The sequence below is a fragment of the Oncorhynchus keta genome, chromosome 6 (genome assembly GCF_023373465.1).
Source record: "Oncorhynchus keta strain PuntledgeMale-10-30-2019 chromosome 6, Oket_V2, whole genome shotgun sequence".
Lineage (NCBI taxonomy): Eukaryota > Metazoa > Chordata > Actinopteri > Salmoniformes > Salmonidae > Oncorhynchus > Oncorhynchus keta.
In genome coordinates this window covers 19132282-19149430 of record NC_068426.1, presented here as the reverse complement: position 1 = coordinate 19149430, position 17149 = coordinate 19132282, and the positions used below count along the sequence as shown (strand labels likewise).

The 17149-nt window shown below is 42.6% G+C and overlaps 3 protein-coding genes across 5 annotated transcripts; all 3 read right to left on the bottom strand.

Annotated features, from left to right (window-relative positions):
* Positions 1-594: 594 nt before the first annotated feature.
* LOC118385652 (erythropoietin-like) lies at positions 595-8807 on the bottom strand. Of its 3 annotated transcripts, none has more exons than XM_035772870.2 (5): positions 8687-8807; positions 5515-5645; positions 5230-5316; positions 3172-3336; positions 595-1160 (listed from the first exon to the last, which is right to left on the bottom strand). In XM_035772870.2, the coding sequence occupies exons 1-5, from the start codon at positions 8721-8723 to the stop codon at positions 1005-1007; spliced, it is 576 nt and encodes a 191-aa protein (XP_035628763.1). In that variant the 5' UTR covers positions 8724-8807; the 3' UTR covers positions 595-1004. The 3 variants fall into 3 exon arrangements, with proteins under 3 accessions (XP_035628763.1, XP_035628764.1, XP_052377024.1); XM_035772871.2 differs by lacking the exon at positions 8687-8807 and adding an exon at positions 8373-8594; XM_052521064.1 differs by lacking the exons at positions 5230-5316; positions 5515-5645; positions 8687-8807 and adding an exon at positions 4439-5222.
* A 2382-nt stretch (positions 8808-11189) lies between these two features.
* LOC118385651 (endonuclease domain-containing 1 protein-like) lies at positions 11190-12814 on the bottom strand. The gene is made up of 2 exons (XM_035772869.1): positions 12314-12814; positions 11190-11976 (listed from the first exon to the last, which is right to left on the bottom strand). The coding sequence occupies exons 1-2, from the start codon at positions 12623-12625 to the stop codon at positions 11392-11394; spliced, it is 897 nt and encodes a 298-aa protein (XP_035628762.1). The 5' UTR covers positions 12626-12814; the 3' UTR covers positions 11190-11391.
* A 959-nt stretch (positions 12815-13773) lies between these two features.
* LOC118385649 (endonuclease domain-containing 1 protein-like) lies at positions 13774-16420 on the bottom strand. The gene is made up of 3 exons (XM_035772868.2): positions 16222-16420; positions 15129-15451; positions 13774-14895 (listed from the first exon to the last, which is right to left on the bottom strand). Exons 2-3 carry the CDS (start codon positions 15432-15434, stop codon positions 14287-14289), a joined length of 915 nt encoding a protein of 304 aa, XP_035628761.1. The 5' UTR covers positions 15435-15451; positions 16222-16420; the 3' UTR covers positions 13774-14286.
* Positions 16421-17149: the final 729 nt, after the last annotated feature.

The window sequence follows — 17149 nt, the reverse complement described above, 5'->3', positions numbered from 1 at the left end:
GTTGCTGATCTGATTAATAATTACCCATGTTGACATACTTTGGTTGGTGTTCTTTTGTGTGTTTTTTTGGTTTCGGGTGAGCATTTGGTCTATATGCACAAATATGAGATGATTTCCTGATGATGTCTTTTTCTTTTTATAGCCATAGAGCTGTTCTTTGTGTCTGCGGGGTCTAAGTAGGGCAATGATGTCACGGTCTATCCAGCAGAGGGCAACAGAGTGCAGAACTGTCTCCAGGAACTGAACTCATTCTCATCTTCAATTCTCCGCCTGCCAGGCCGGAAGAGCTGTATGTGCTGCCTGGTGGTGAAATACAATGTCTGCTCTGACCCCAAAGACAGGGTGAGCCAGAGGAAGGTAGAGAGAGGGGGAGTGGAGGGAGGGAGGGAGGGGTACAGACAGACAGAGTGCAGAGAGCACACAGTGAGAAGTGATCAATACATTGACTTGCAGCAAAGTGTACCTGTGGTCTGAATTATAACGGCACTGAGCAAGGATATTACATTAACACAAACACTGACTTCGGTATGTTAAACCTTAGCATCAAGGAGAAACCTATGGTTCAAAGACTAAAAGGGACACACTCATATATGAAAATAGAGGTTTATATGAAAACACGTTTAAGACAAGTTTAATGCAAACTGTATAAATAGAACATAATATACAATTGTTGGATTTAGGACTTTATATATGATCTTCTATGATGTGTTCCATCTGTAGCTTATTCCACTGCATGCATCAGAGCTCTTTGGCAGTACTGCTAGGTAGTACGAGGAACCGGTGAGGTCAATGAGCTGAAGAACTTCCGTTTTTTTTCTCTCTCACTCATTCATGTTCTCGCCAACTCCACCCACAGGGAACTTACTTATCCACCAGTTTCTGTCCGGTCAGCAATCACCTTGTCTACACATTCCATACTGGTAAGCCATTCAGAGACTTCAGCAAAAGTCCAATCACCTCATCCTCTCTCTAAAAAACGGTCCAATCACAGAGGAAAGCTCCAATCAAGTGCTGTTCTGTTGACAGGCAGGTGCGTTGGTGAGCAGCAGGCGAACCTTCCCTCGTAGGAAGTTGGTGTGGACATGGAGCAGCTCAGATAAGGACGACACCTTCCTAGTCACTAAGTCACCTACTGCTGGTGCTGGAGGAAGGGGCAGGTCCTGTTCAATGGATGGGAGGAAGAACAAGGTTTAGTACACAACCCCGGGGGAAAAAGCACCACTCATCTGTTCTGTGGAAGAGGGTCTATTCCAGGTTCTTCTTGGCCTGCTACTCCATACCAAACCGTATGCAGCCAAATAGAACCCCCATTCTGTCACCTTTCCACCTTTTCACAACTTCCACTGCCATACCCGGCCTGCTCAATGCCATCTCAGTCACTGAACTGCAGTACCCTTAAAAGGCACAAGTTTCTGAGAAGAGTGGCGCCTCTGACAGAAAAGCAAACAAAGCGTGGCAGGTAGGCAGTGGTACACTGAGGGGAGAGGGCAGAGAGGACAAGGGAATGTCTGACTGACTGTACCCATCACAGGCGGCTGATGGCACCTTAATTAGCTTCTCTAGGGTAGAGGGCAGCATTCGGAATTTTGGCATGCCCAAATTAAATGGCCTGCTACTCGGGCCCAGAAGATATGATATGCATATAACTGATAGATTTGGATAGAAAACACTCTAAAGTTTCCAGAACTGTTAATTAAAATAGTTTCTGTGAGTATAACAGAACTGATTTGGCAGGCGAACACCTGAGAAAAATCCATTCATTTTTTGGTTTTGTAGTTTTCTATTCAATGCCATTACAGTATCCATTGACTTAGGACTTTGCAGTTCCTATGCCTTCCACTAGATGGCATCAGTCTTTAGAAATTGTTTCAGGATTGTAATCTTATAAATGAGGGAGTACGACCAGTCTGAATGAGTGGACCCTGACGTGTCACAGAGCTTTTTCATGTGCAAGAGAGTGCATTTCTTGTTTACCTTTTATATTGATGACGTTATTGTCCGGTTGAAATATTATAGATCATTTAGGCTAAAAACAACCTTAGGATTGAATATAAACATTGTTTGACATGTTTCTATGAACTTTACGGATACAATTAGGATTTTTTGTCTGCCTGTTTTGACTGAGTTTGAGCCTGTGGATTACTGAAGAAAACGCGCAACAAAAAGATTTTTGGATATAAAGAGACTTTATCGAACAAAAGGAAAATTTATTGAGTAAATGAATGTCTTCTGAGTGCATCCATATGAAGATAATCAAAGGTAAGAGATTACTTTTATCTCTAGTTCTGAGTTTTGTAACACTTCTGCTTGGCTGGTTACTGTTTGTAATAATTTGTGGGCTATGTTCTCAAATAACCGTAAGGTATGCTTTTGCCGTAAAGCATTTTTAAAATCTGACACCGTGGTTGGATTCACAAGAAGTTAATCTTTAAACCGATGTAAAATATGTTTTGTTTTCTGAATTTTTATAATGAGTATTTCTGTATTTGAATTTGGCGCTCTGCAATCTCACTGTTTCACATCTTTGTGCTTGTCTCCACCCCCCTCCAGGTGTCGCCCATCTTTACCATTATCCCCTGTGTATTTATACTTGTGTTCTCTGTTTGTCTGTTGCCAGTTCACTTTGTTTGTAGAATCCCTACCAGCATTTTGTTTCCCTGGTCCCACCTGTTTCCTTGCTCCTGTTTTCTAGTTTCCCGGTTCTGACCGTTCTGTCTGCCTTGACCCTGAGCCTGCCTGTCATCCTGTACCTTTGCCCCACTACTCTGGATTACCAACCTCTGCCTGACCTGGCCCTGCGCCTGCTTGCTGTTTTGTACCTTACACCCTTTCTGGATTATTGACCCCTGCCTGCCTTGACCTGTCGTTTGCCTGTCCCTGTTTAAGGAATAAACTTGAGTTTTTTCAACAATGTCTGCACGGGATCATACCTTAAAACGTGATATATGGTAGAAACAGAGACACAAAACATATCTGATAAGTGGGATAGGAGTTTTTCCTGGTTAGGTCATGTGATCAGGAATAACTCTGGGCCTATTGGGCAAAGAGGTTTTCTTTACCATGTGATCAGACCAGGAACTCTCCTGGCCCTACATAACAAAAAGGTTCACACCACAGTCCCATCCACTGGCCATGCTGTAGACGAGACACTCACACTCCTCAGTGAGTCACCTGGATGTGGAGGCTGCGCAGCACCTGGCCCAGGCTGTGGATGTTGCTCTTGTTGTTGTCGATGAGGATCTGCACGGCAACACGGCTCACTGACTCCCTCACAGCACCCAGGGCCTGGCCGAACAGAGACATCCCCGACTGGACCTCCAAAGCCTGCTCCTCAGTCTGGGAATACACACATACACGCATTATATACATGCGTACGCTAAAACAAATCTCACAGAATGTCATAATACATTATCATTATATAGCTAAAGATGCATGCACATTAGGGTGAATCCTGTATTAATGGGTACACTGTACGGAAATACATGTATTGGCAGTTAGAGCTCAGTGGACTCAATGGACTCCATGTAAGTTCAAATCAAATCAAATGTTAACTTTGTAAACAATAGGTGTGGCCTAACAGTGAAGTGCTTACTTTACGGGCCCTTCCCAGCAATGCAGAGAAAGAAAATAGAAAAGTAAAACATAATAATAATAAACGTAATAATAAAATCATATATGTTGCTCAATGAATAATGATAACTTGGCAATATGCAAAGGGTACCAGTATCGAGACAATGTGCAGGGGTATGAGATAATTGAGTTAGATATGTACTGTGCATATAACTAGAAATAAAGTGACAGATAGTAAACAGCGGCGTATGTGATGAGTCAAAAAAGTTAGTGTAAAAAGGGTCAATGCAGATAGTCTACGTAGCTATTTGGTTGACTATTTCACTAACTCTTTTGCAGTCTTATGGCTTGGGGGTAGAAGCTGTTCAGAGTCCTGTTGGTTCAAGACTTGGTGCACCAGTCCCACTTGCTGTGCGGTAGCAGAGAGAACAGTCTATAACTTGGGTGGCTGGAGTTTTTGACAATTTTTACACCGCCTGGTATAGAGGTCCTGGATGGTGACAGATGTGATGTGGACACAGAGGAACTTGAAGCTCTCGACCCGCTCCGCTACAGCCCTGTCAATGTGAATGGGGGTGAGCTTGGCCCTTCATTTCCTGTAGTCCATGATCAGCTCCTTTGTCTTGCTGAGGTTGAGGGAGAGGTTCTTGTCCTGCCACTCTTCCAGATCTCTAAACTACACCCTATAGACTGTCTCATCATCGTCGGTGATCAGATCTACCACCGTTATGTCATCTGCAAACTTAATGATGGTGTTGGAGTCATCCGCGGCCATGCAGGTGAACAGGGAGTACAGGAGGGGACTAAGCACACACCCTTGAGGGGTTCCCGTGTTGAGGGTCAGCGTGGCGTCTCTGTTGTTGCTTACCCTCACCACCTGGGGGCGTCCCATCAGGAAGTCCATGATCCAGTTGCAGAGGGAGGTGTTCTGTCCCAGGGTCCTTAGCTTAGTGATGAGCATGGAGGGCACTATGATGTTGAACGCTGAGCTGTAGTCAATGAATAGCATTCTCACATAGGTAAAAAAAAAAAAAGGGGGAAAAAAGAAGAGGAAGGGAAGGGAAGCGCTGCTAAGTTACACAATAGTAGGTTTTGGGAGATAGAAGATGCTCTTTGGTAAAAGGGGTAAATTGGTCATCAAAAAGAAAGGAGGACCAAGGCACTCTTCATATAATTAATTCAAATGCCTTTATTTGTATGGCATGCTCAATGGAAACACATTTTTAAAACGTTTGGCTGCATGGCCTTCACCAGGGAGTACTCCATTGAACATGCCATTCAAATAAAGGCATTTTAATTAATTATATGAAGAGTTCCTTGGTCCTCCTTTCTTTTTGATTCTCATGTAGGTGTTCCTTTTGTCCGTGTGGGAAAGGGCAGTGTGGAATGCAATAGAGTTTGCGTCATCTGTGGATCTGTTGAGGCAGTATGTGAATTGGAGTGGGTCCAGGGTGTCTGGGATGATGGTGTTGATGTGAGCCATGATCAGCCTTTCAAAGCATTTCATGACTACAGATGTGAGTGCTACTGGGCGATAGTCATATAGACATCTTACCAATATTGGTGCACAATTTCTACTTAAAATATCAAAGGGCACTCATCAAAAAGCACTAATTTAGTGGAACAACTCAGGTATTGAACTGATAGACAGGTACTCACATCCTTTGTCTCCCAGACTACAAAGTCAACATTTGTCAGAGGAACCACAAATGTGCCTGTCACTCCACACCCTGCCTTGCAACCTCGCTGCAAGAGGGAAGGAAGGCAAGACATATTGACACAGTTAGGGTAAGATGAGACACACCGACAGATCAAACACACTAACAAAGCTGAATTGTCTATGCACATAATACACTCCGGTAGTATCATCATCCATCTTCTAATGTGACATTTTTCAAACATTTAAAAGTAGCTCAGGTCCATGATGGTTAGACCTCAGCTCACCAGAGCGGTCTCTGTGTCGCGGGCCTCCATGATGAAACGATCCAGGACGCGGGGGTCACAGATGGGCCTGACAGGAGAAGGGAGGCCTCGTCCTGCCCACTGGAGTACCGTCAGCAGTACCACCACCGGCCCTGGGACACACACACACACACATCATCAGGCTAATGCTAGAAATGGTGGCTGAGAGCAGTTCCAGACTGGCAGCAAATCTGACAATCACATAACAGGAAGTTATGTCAACCAGTTCCAGAGAATAGAAGGTCACTAGAGCAGGTACACTGTGAAGGATGTACAATATTAACTGACTGTTTTGACTGTTGGACTGGGAAAACCCATTTGAGCCAATACGTTGGCTTCTCTATGAGGTGGGTTATAAAATCTAATTCTGATTTACTTCTGCAGAGGATTTACACAGAAGAGACATCAACCCCCCCATGACAACTAACTCCCAGGTTTCCCGGATTTATTGACCAATAACTGCAGACAGGTTTGTGGCCATGCACATCATTCTAACCCTGAGAAGAACACATAAACACAAAGCCAGATAAATAATCATGAGGTTATTGTGCTTGTCACTCTTACTGTAATGCATTGTTTCAGAACATAATGATACCATACTGTATGTCATGGATTTCTGTAGAGGTACAGTTGAAGAAGTCGGAAGTTTACATACACTTAGGTTGGAGTTATTAAAACATGTTTTTCAACCACTCCACAAATTTCTTGTTTAACAAAATATAGTTTTGGCAAGTCGGCTAAGACATCTACTTTGTGCATGACACAAGTAATTTCTCCAACAATTGTTTACAGATGAAGTATAATTCAAGTATAATTCACTGTATCACAATTCCAGTGGGTCAGAAGTTACATACACTAAGTTGACTGTGCCTTTAAACAGCTTGGAAAATTCCTGAAAATTATGTAATGGATTTAGAAGCTTCTGATAGGCTAATTGACATAATTTGAGTCAATTGGATGTGTACCTGTGGATGTATTTCAAGGCCTACTGTCAAACTCAGTGCCTCTTTGCTTGACATCATGGGAAAATCAAAAGACCTCAAAAAAAAAATCTCCAGATGCCTAAAGGTACCACGTTCATCTGTACAAACAATAGTATGCAAGTATAAACACCATTTGACTATACAGCCGTCATACCGCTCAGGAAGGAGATACGTTCTGTCTCCTAGAGATGAACATATTTTGGTGCGAAAAGTGCAAATCAATCCCAGAACAACAGCAAAGGACCATGTGAAGATGCTGGAGAAAACAGGTACAAAAGTATATATATCCACAGTAAAATGAGTCCTATATAGCCATAACCTGAAAGGCCGCTCAGCAAGGAAGAAGCCACTACTCCAAAACCATCATAAAAAAGCCAGACTACGGTTTCCAACTGCACATGGGAACAAAGATCGTAGTTTTGGGAGAAATATCCTCTGGTCTGATGAAATAAAAATAGAACTGTTTGGCCATAATGACTATCATTATGTTTGGAGGAAAAAGGGGGAGGCTTGCAAGCCGAAGAACATTATCCCAACTGTGAAGCACGGGGTGGAAGCATCATGTTGTGGGGGTGCTTTGCTGCAGGAGGGACTGGTGCACTTCACAAAATAAATGGCATCATGAGGATGGAAAATGATGTGGATATATTGAAGCAACATCTTAAGACATCAGTCAGGAAGTTAAAAATGGCTTAAGGACAACAAAGTCAAGGTATTGGAGTGGCCATCACAAAGCCTGACCTCAATCCTATAGAACATTTGTGGGCAGAACTGAAAAAGCATGTGTGAGCAATGTCTACAAACCTGACTCAGTTACACCAGCTCTATCAGGAGGAATGGGAAAAATTCAGCCAATTTATTTTGGGAAGCTTGTGGAAAGCTACTCGGAATGTTTGACCCAAGTTAAACAATTTACAGGCAATGCTACCAAATACTAATTGAGTGTATGTAAACTTCTGACCCACTGGGAATGTGATGAAAGAAATAAAAGCTGAAATAAATCATTCTCTCTACTATTATACCTGACATTTCACATTCTTAAAATAAAGTGGTGATCCTAATGGACCGAACACAGGGAATTTTTACTAGGATTAAATGTCAGGAATTGTGAAAAACTGAGTATAAATGTATTTGGTTAAGGTGTATGTAAACCTCCGACTTCAACTGTATATAGGCCTAGTATATGTAAATGTATGCCTTGAACCCTTGTTGGTTAATCTAGTGAAGAAATTGAGGCCAAGTGGTTTCCTTTTTGCTTTCTAATGCAAAGTTTCATTGGAAAGGTAGATTGTCCTGCAAATATTGGAGTGACTGCTGTACACACCTTTTCTATTCATATACTGTCCACACACACCATATACACACCATTATATATCATTGTATTCAGGACTCTGATCTTGCTCTTTCTGTTATATATATATCTATGTGTGCATTATTATGTAATTCTAGATATTACTGCACTGTTGGAGCTAGAAAACACAAGCATTTCTTTACACCTGCAATAACGTCTGCAAATCTGTGTAAACACCCAATAAACTGCTTACTTTACGCACCAGAGAGATCGTTGCGGGCATAGTTCTATTCCTCACCCATTGACTAGATACAGCAACTCCTTTACGTTTAAATTCTGAAAACCTGGTGGTGGATGCCAATAATCATGCCATAACGATACAATTGAAGGCACCGTAGGCACGTCCATCTGAAAATATAATCTGGAAACTTTCAAACATGCGTTTGGAACTTTGCGCACAAAAGTTAATGGATATACCTAATCTCCTTAACATGTTTGCTTCAGTATTACCGTATATTACAAAAACAGTATTGTTATCAAATAATGGTGTGCAGTATATAATTTACCTGAAATGGAAGTCATTCGCAAAATGGTGCAACATGTTTAGAAGGCGCTGCTAAACAAAGTACATGTGCAATATACTCCGTAAAAAAATCACTTTCTACGCCGAATTGTCTAGTATTTAGGCATACACAATATGAAATTAGCTTGAAATAGGCTTTCTCCACTTGTGTCCTTGCCCCTTGTTCAGAGCGCAATGGAATGCCCCGTGCGCACCAGAGATGAAAGCTCGATGGTCTCTCCGGGCGCGGCTATTTTCATTCTAGGTTAACCTTGTAGTGTTTTGGCAAGCTGCCATGTACTTATTGATTTATCTTACCACACTGTATGCTGAACATACAAGTACAGGCTGTCATTCTTCAGCGGTCTGTTCTAAATTAGGAGAATGGATGGCATTGATGTACCCAGTAACCCATCCGGATTCCCACAGTGATTCGCCCATCTGATGACGTCATAAACGTTTTTGTGGTCGTTTCTAGTCTTTCGTAACTGATTTAAGAATGAGGAAATGCCATATTTTACTTTGCAATGGTTGCCATATGCTTTGAATGAACATTGATTCAAATGCATAATTGATTATTGTGCATAAATATATTTTTTGTGTTGTTTTATTTGTGTGGAAAATAATTTATCACAGATAGGCCTATAGAGTCTATAAATATACAGGTAAGTTGAGCCAAAGGGTTAGTTGGGCCACACCTTGTTTCTAGGACACCATCAATGGTGTAAAGTATGTATGTATTTTTGTGAGGAATGTGTACTTTTACTTTACGATAGATATTTTTTTTTTTAATACTTTTTCCTCCATACATTTTCCCTGACACCCAAAGTACTAAAAACATTTAGGTCAGGAAAAGGTATAAATTCACGCTCTTAACAAGAGAACATCCCTGATCATCCCCACTGCCTCTGATCTGGTGGACTCACTAAACACAAATGCTTAATTTGAAATGATGTCTAAATGTTGGAGTGTGCCCAAGGCAACAAAAAAAATAGGAACCTTGTGCCATCTTGGTTTGCTGAATGTAAGGAATTTGAAATAATTTGTACTTTTACCTTTGAAAGGGTAAGGGATATTGAACAGAGATATCTATATCTGAATGTAGGCATGTGACATAGGGTGGACTTTAGCGTTCCTATTTAACTGAATTTTCACAGATCTATGTTTGCTTTCACCAATGACTGACCTTAATAATTGCTGATTGCATGTGTGTCCTGTGACTCTGAGATTTGCAGTGCTTAATATAATAATTTGTTTTGTATGATCCTCCTGTGATTGGAGGATCCCTAAACTACTCTCTCTCTTTCATTGCAGTTCACGCCCTCTGCCTCCTTTTTAACCTTTGGTGCACCTGTGTTTGCGTCAAGTACGTCCGTGACGCCGGAGTGCAAGATACAAGTTGTCGTCCAAACTACAAAGGTCTGAACTACAGAGCTCTGGTTGGAGCTAGCACGTAGTGGCATCCGTCCTAAAAATAGTTCGCCCTGCGTTCAGGGTTGTCGGCTGTCGTTTTTATTTTGTAGTTCTTGCTCCAAGAGGGGTGTGTATCATCATCAGGGTATGTGTCATTGACTGTGGTTATTTATACTGGCAAAGTTGAAACACAATATGGCGAGTTGGTTTGGAATGTTGTAACTGAAAGATCTTTGTAATAAAAGGGTATTGTTGATATAGTTTTGCCTGGTCCATTGTATTGCTCATGATCCAATCCAAAAGGTGGCCTGTCATCCCAAACCTATGTGTCTTATGGTGCTTTCAAGACAACTGGGAACCCTGAAAAAAACAAAGGTCGAATCAGGATGTCAGTGATCTTCAGGTCGGAAAGTCAGAGCTCTAGAAAGAGGCCCGAGTTCCCGACTTGGAATTTTGAGTTGGATGTCCGTTAAAAACACATTTTCCCAGTCGGAGCTTGTTTTTTTTCTTCTTCAAGTTCCCAGTTGTCTTGAACACACTGAAGTCGGAAAGATTTCCCAGTTACAAGTTCCGAGTTCTCAGTTGTTTTGAATGCAGCATTTCACTGGTTGAAGTGTTCCCTGTATTAATCAGAAACTGGCATAGCCTGGTAATTGAGCCATTTTAGTCACAGCCCCTCCCTGCCAGGGTGGGACGCATACATATAAGATATACAATATACCACACCCCCATTCCATGAATTAAACTTTGACCTACCATCGCCCACTGTCACAGGACACCATCACCAACTTACCCCAATGTGGCTCAATTTACCCTGTCCCTATGCTTTTTTGGGGCACGGTATGTTTTCAAAACAGTTATGTTTACATGAATTCTGATTATTTCCAGGGATACTCATCCTGAAATATATGTAGATATATTTGTTAGAAATAATACTATATTTCCCTTGATGTAGTGATGCTGAATGTAAAAAAAAATGGCTCAATATACCACACTCCCCTAATCTAGGAGTGAAAATTGTCTATAGGTGTAGCATATGTCCATTTATTGTTTGGGGTTGACCAGCAGTTGTAAAAAATACAGATCTATTCATATAGCTTTAGGGATTTATTTAGACGCAAAAAGATTGCATGTGCCAATAAGGACAGAGGAACCAAATACGAACCACTTAGCAACTAAAAAAATGAGAAGCATCTAAAATCCTTTTGTCCGGTCAATGCTGCCAATGGGATGCATTTAAAACCCCTTCCTGTCCACTGACCTACATTTGTGGTTTGGGTCCTAAAGTGAATGAAGTTACATAGTTGTGTCAGTCCACTTGCATTTATTGACAGTAAAATATTGCTTCAAAGTAGACAAAATGCAGGTCAAGTTTTTTTTACCCCCCCCCCCCAAATAAACCCCACAGAAGTAATGGATGGCAGGTAGCCTAGTGGTTTTGAGCATTGGGCCAGTAACTAGAATGTAAATGTAGAAGTTTGACAGAAGCTCCCTCTGGTGTACGTATGAATAAATACATCCACACCATGTACCATTTGATCCCACAATACCAAAACCTTGCTTTTATGTCCGTCACCATTACAGCTATAGACAAAACTTTTCTAGTATGGCTACATGTCATCAGGCACACAGTCATTGTAGAAGATCTGGTAGTTCTTGTCCACGTCCAACCGTCCCTTCAGAAACGTCTCTAGTGTCTTGATAGGCACCTCCACCACAGCATTGTTGACCCTATTATTCAGACCATAGGCCCCAAACACAGGAAAGTGGTAGCGCTCTAGGTAGGGGGCATTGTGGTCGTAGTCTGGACAGCAGTAGGCCGTCCACATATACTCTGGGATGCCCACACGGTCCTGGTTGTCTCGCCGAATCATGTTCCCGGCCGAGGTAACTCCCGTGATGACATAGGCATTGCCGCGGCAGTAGTTGTTGAGGCGTCGTCTGATACGGTCCTGATGCTGGGCCCAGGGGCCAGTGTTGAACTCTCTGATCTGAGGCACCACGTTGGACAGGGTGTAGGTGGCTGCCTTGTCGAGGGGCTCCAACTGGTGCTGGTCTGGGTTCAGTTGGCCACGCACATACTGGGGCACGTCTGTAAAGTCCTCCAACACCGCCTGACTGTCCATGAGACGCATGTGCATCTGAGCCGACTGTGGGTAGACCTCCATATTACTGCTGGATTTACTGGAGGCCAGCTAGAAAGAGAGAGAGAGATTATCTTTCAATTCTAACCTACTTTTGTGATTAGGTGAAATTAAAGAGCTCTATATTTATTGCGATAATTCATGCTATTACTAAAGGAAGATAGAGGGTGTGTGTGAAAAACAAAGGCTCACTCATTCTCTGATCAAGACAGTGAGCTTTAGTTTTTGAATACCATTCAAGTCCATATCTAAGGTACCATAATAGTCTCCTTCATATGAGACAGTAATTGTAGTTACAGACATGGGAATTCTCACACTGGGAAAAAAACACAGTTGTTACAATGATTAACTACCCTTACCTTCCCTCTGTCCTCAAACCTCAACTCACCTGTGGTTCGTACATCCAGGGCTGGTCCATGCTCTTCTCCCCGTCAGACCGTTTGAAGGTGTATGCAGAGTAGAGGGGCATGTGCCTGCGGGGGTCATAGAGGGTGACGAATCGGGGGTTGTCCTCCAGGATCTGGCAGATCTTTTTCAGGTTGCTGCCCGCCAGGTAGCCCCGTGGTGGTATGCCCATGTAAATATAGTCCTTACAGTGCTCCACATGGTCAAAGTCCTCCACCACGCCACACCAGGCCCAGGGCACCCACAGGAACATACTCAGAACAGCATACCAAGACTGCTGCCAAGTAGACCTCATGCTCTAAAGAAATATACCCTGTATTTAATACTGCTCTGATACCTTCACACTCCTCTGTTACTGATTCTGTAGTCTGTCAGTCTCATCAGCATTTAGCAGTCTGTCAGTGTTAGCGTTACTTTCACTAAACTTATTAATGGCTCTTTCCCATGCAAAGCAATGTTATAGGATTGGCTGGACACACCTGTAAGCCTGATGCTCCCAGTTCTAACCATTCCCACATCCAGTGGGGAAACTTATACGAGTCACATGCTCAAAAGCACTGAGAACTGTAGGCGCCTAATAAGGAGAGGCCTTTTTCATCATCAAATTAAATCAAATTGTATTAGTCAAATACACAGTTTACAGCAGGTATAAAAGGTCCATAGAAATTATTATGTGCTAGCTCCCTCAACAATGCAGTACATTAATCAATAACAATAAAAGTCAAGTAAAGTAAAAAAGAACAAGTAATAAAAGTAATAGAAGATATGATCGGCTATAGTTTACGAGAAAGTTCATGTAAAAATGTCTATACAGCATCCGCTCAGACACCATTCATTCAAATTCACCCATGCGCACAAACACTTAGTTTAATGACCACACAGCTCAACATGTTCTGAGAGGATGGTCGGGCTGAGCTATGGTCACATTTTGGAGGACGATTTTTAACGTGTCAATCAGAATAATCTGAGAGGTAAATTATGAGGCATAAATTAGAGCCATGTCACATGGTAAGGAAAAAAAACTGTCCTAAAAGTGTGCAGGACCTTCTCTTTGGAAACAGGGGTTTTGGATTAGTTCATAGAGAGAACATAGGGAGAACATACGACCTGATACATAATGTTCCTGTACTCTAACGCTAACTATCACTAACCTGATCAGGTTATACATAATAACACAGTAATAACCATCATTAAAGCTACTATGATTGGAGAATGGGGACCTTAAACCCAAAACATGTATGAAAAGATGTGTTCATAACTGTAATAATACAGTTTTTCATAATTGTGACCCGAAGTGTTGGTTTTATACCGTAGCATTCTGTGTGACTGGTTGAAACAGTAAAACATTTTTTTATTTTTTTTATTTCACCTTTATTTAACCAGGTAGGCTAGTTGAGAACAAGTTCTCATTTGCAACTGCGACCTGGAACTGACACCTGGAAGTCAGAGAACTCATTTGTTTTATTCAAAGAAGATACACTCTTTACAGCCTTTGATGGTATAGTCCATTTTACAACCACTTTCCAACTATGCGCAGATAACACCTTTCCATGAATGGTTGACACACTACACCATTGTATTTGAATGCCACTGAGTGTTTTATAAGGGGACAGATAGCGGCAAAGCCAATTACAGTTAAAAAGAGTGCTAGAAATACAGAAAATAGAGGGACAATTACCCTACACTACAACAGAAGTCATTTGGAAGGACAATTAGCCTACACTACAACAGAAGTCATTTGGAAGGACAATTACCCTACACTACAACAGAATTCTTTTGGAAGGACAATTAGCCTACGCTACAACAGAAGTCATTTGGAAGGACAATTACCCTACACTACAACTGCCAGTGTACATCATATTTAATCATTATAAAAACTACTAGCGCACTGAGCATACACATTTGAGATACACAGAGCACACAGAGTAGGTGTGTATAGTAGCTGCTGGGGAGCGTTTAGATGGTGTGGTGGAGGTACAGAGGGAGAGGAGAGGGGGAGATGCAGTTGTCATAGAAGAGCTGCAGGTTCTGGTCCACGTCCATCCGGGTCTTCAGGAAGTTCTCCAAGTCTTGGACAGTTATCTCGTGGACCGTGTTGCCCTCCTTGGCGTTCTTGGCCAGGGCAGCCTGGGAAGGGAAGCGGATGCGGACATCGTGGGGGGCGTTGCGGTCGTAGTCAGTGCAGCAGTAGGCAGTCCACACGTCCTCAGGGATGGCCACGCGGTCCTGGTTGTTCCGGCGAATCATGTGACCTGTAGTGGTCACCCCTGTGACAATGAAGGCGGTGCCACGGCAGTAGTTGTTGAGGCGGACACGGATACGCTCCTCGTGCTCACGCCACGGCCCAATGTTGAACTCTCTGATCTCTGGCACCACGTTGGTCAGGGTGTAAGTGGAGGCACGGTCATGAGGGTCAGACTGGTGCTGGTCTGGGTTCAGGTGGCCACGTTCATACAGTACTACGTCAGAGTAGTCATCCAGCACTGCTTGGCTGTCCTCAAACTTCATGTGCAGGTAGCCGGTAGGGAAGGGTAGCATGTTTCCATTGCCATCAACCTCTGCCAGCTGGAGAGAGAGGGGAGAAGGATTAGCATATCAATCACACGATTGTAGACTACATAGTAACAAAGGGAAAGAAGCTATACACTGTTCAATGAAGGGTTATGGTAAATCTGTTAACAGCTATAACATTTCAACTCCTGTCACTGCAAAATAGGGACTTTTTCAGATAGAAAACACATATAACATAACATTTAAGGAGTAGACTCACAACAACAGCAAAAATGCATTTGACTGACCTGTGGCTCATACATCCAGGGGTAGTCCACGCGCCGGTCTCCCTCTGTCTTCTTGAAGGAGTAGGCTGAGTAGACAGGGATTCGTTTCTGAGGGTCGTACAGGGTCACGAAGCGTGGCTTGTCTGCATAGCGCTGACAGATCTTCTTCAGTTTGGCATCAATGATTCCCCGTGGTGGGGTTCCCATGTATAAGGAATCCTTGCATCGTTCTACATGGTTGAAGTCCTCAACCACAGTGGCCGGAGCTCTAGGTGCACTATGGAAAAGGGAGAACAGCAACACCAAACAGCCCGGAGAGAATTGCATGGCTCTTACCAGAATAACTGCAGGAGAGTGAAGTGAAAGACAAGGTGTAGAGTTAGAATTTAAACACCACAGACCAGATATGCAAAGTGAGTAAAATAATGTGACAGAGGGTTCTGCTATCCAACCAATTTGTGTTGTGAGTGAATAACAAGAACAGGCTGTTCCATATTGTCCAATCAGCAAAGCCTTATGTGAATTTACTGTAACTTTTACAGCTGAAAATATAAGAACATACGTGGTGAAGGAATAATAGAATATCGCAGTAGTATCCTAACATACAAGGAGGCCAGGTCACTTTAACCTCTAGCAGAGAAGCAACCCACGCACAAAGCCCAACGCAGACAAGGACACAGTAATATATGTCAGCCTGAGTGACTATCCCCACTGCTACCATCAATCTAGCAATTTAGGTGGAACTTTAAGAGGAACAGCCTCAGCAGGACTTGACCAAGCATAAAGGCCATAAAGACCTTGTTAAATAAAATAAAATAAAATTGTATTTGTCACATGCTTCATCAACAACAGGTGAAGACTAACAGTGAAACGCTTACTTACGGGCCCTTCTCAACAATGCAGAGAGAAAGAAAAATAAATACACAATGAGTAATGATAACCTGGCTATGTACACGGGGTACCAGTAGCGAGTAGATGTGCAGGGATATGAGGTAATTGAGGTAGATATGTACATATAGGTAGGGATAAAGTGAGTAGGCAACAGGATAGGTAATAAACAATAGCAGCAGCATATTTGATGAGTCAAAAGAGTTAAAGCAAAAAGGTTACTGACCTCCTCCCTATAGGCTATCTCATCGTCGTCAGTAAACAGGTCCACCACCGTCGTGTCGTCTGCAAACTTAATGATGGCGTTGGAGTTGTGAGCGGCCACCCAGTTGTGGGTGAACAGGGAGTACACGAGGGGACTATTTTGGGCCCCCCATTTTGAGGGTCAGCGTGGCAGATGTGTTGTTGCCTACCCTCAGCACCTCTGGTGGCAGCCTGTTCAGTCCCAGCTTAGTGAGCTCAGTGTTGTCTTAGCAGAGGAGGTAGTACACTCACTGGGGAGGCTATAGAGCCCCACAGTGGATGCCAGTGGAGGCTCCTCAGAAAAAGAAGGGGAGGATCATCCTCAGTGAATTTCATAACAATAGTGAAACATTCAAAAAGTTAAAACTATACTCAATATATTCACGCCACCAAATAGTGTATTGAAACACATTGTTTTGCAATGAAGGTCTACAGTAGTCTCAACAGCACTCTGTAGGGTAGCACCATGGTGTAGCCAGAGGACAGCTAGTTTCCATCCTCCTCTGGGTACATCGAACTTCAATGCAAAAGATAGGAGGCTCATGGTTGTCACCACTTCCATAGACTTACACAGTATTATGACAACTTCGGGAGGACATCCTCAAACCTATCAGAGCTCTTGCAGCCTGAACTGACATGTTGTGCACCCAATCAAATGATCAGAGTAATGAATCTAGTAATTAAAGCATAAGCTACAGATAGTTAACACTGCAGTGCATAAAAGTGGTGAGTATTTGACTGAAAGAGGGAGAAAGAGAATAATTGAACAGTTTTGAACAAATTGATTTCTTCAAAAATGAAGGTGAAGCAAGAGAGAGAGAGCTAGCTATATTTATATAGGCTGTGTGCAGCAGTTAGCAGATATGATATGAAGGTTTCACTTGGAAAGGTTTTTTTCAACTGGTCACAAA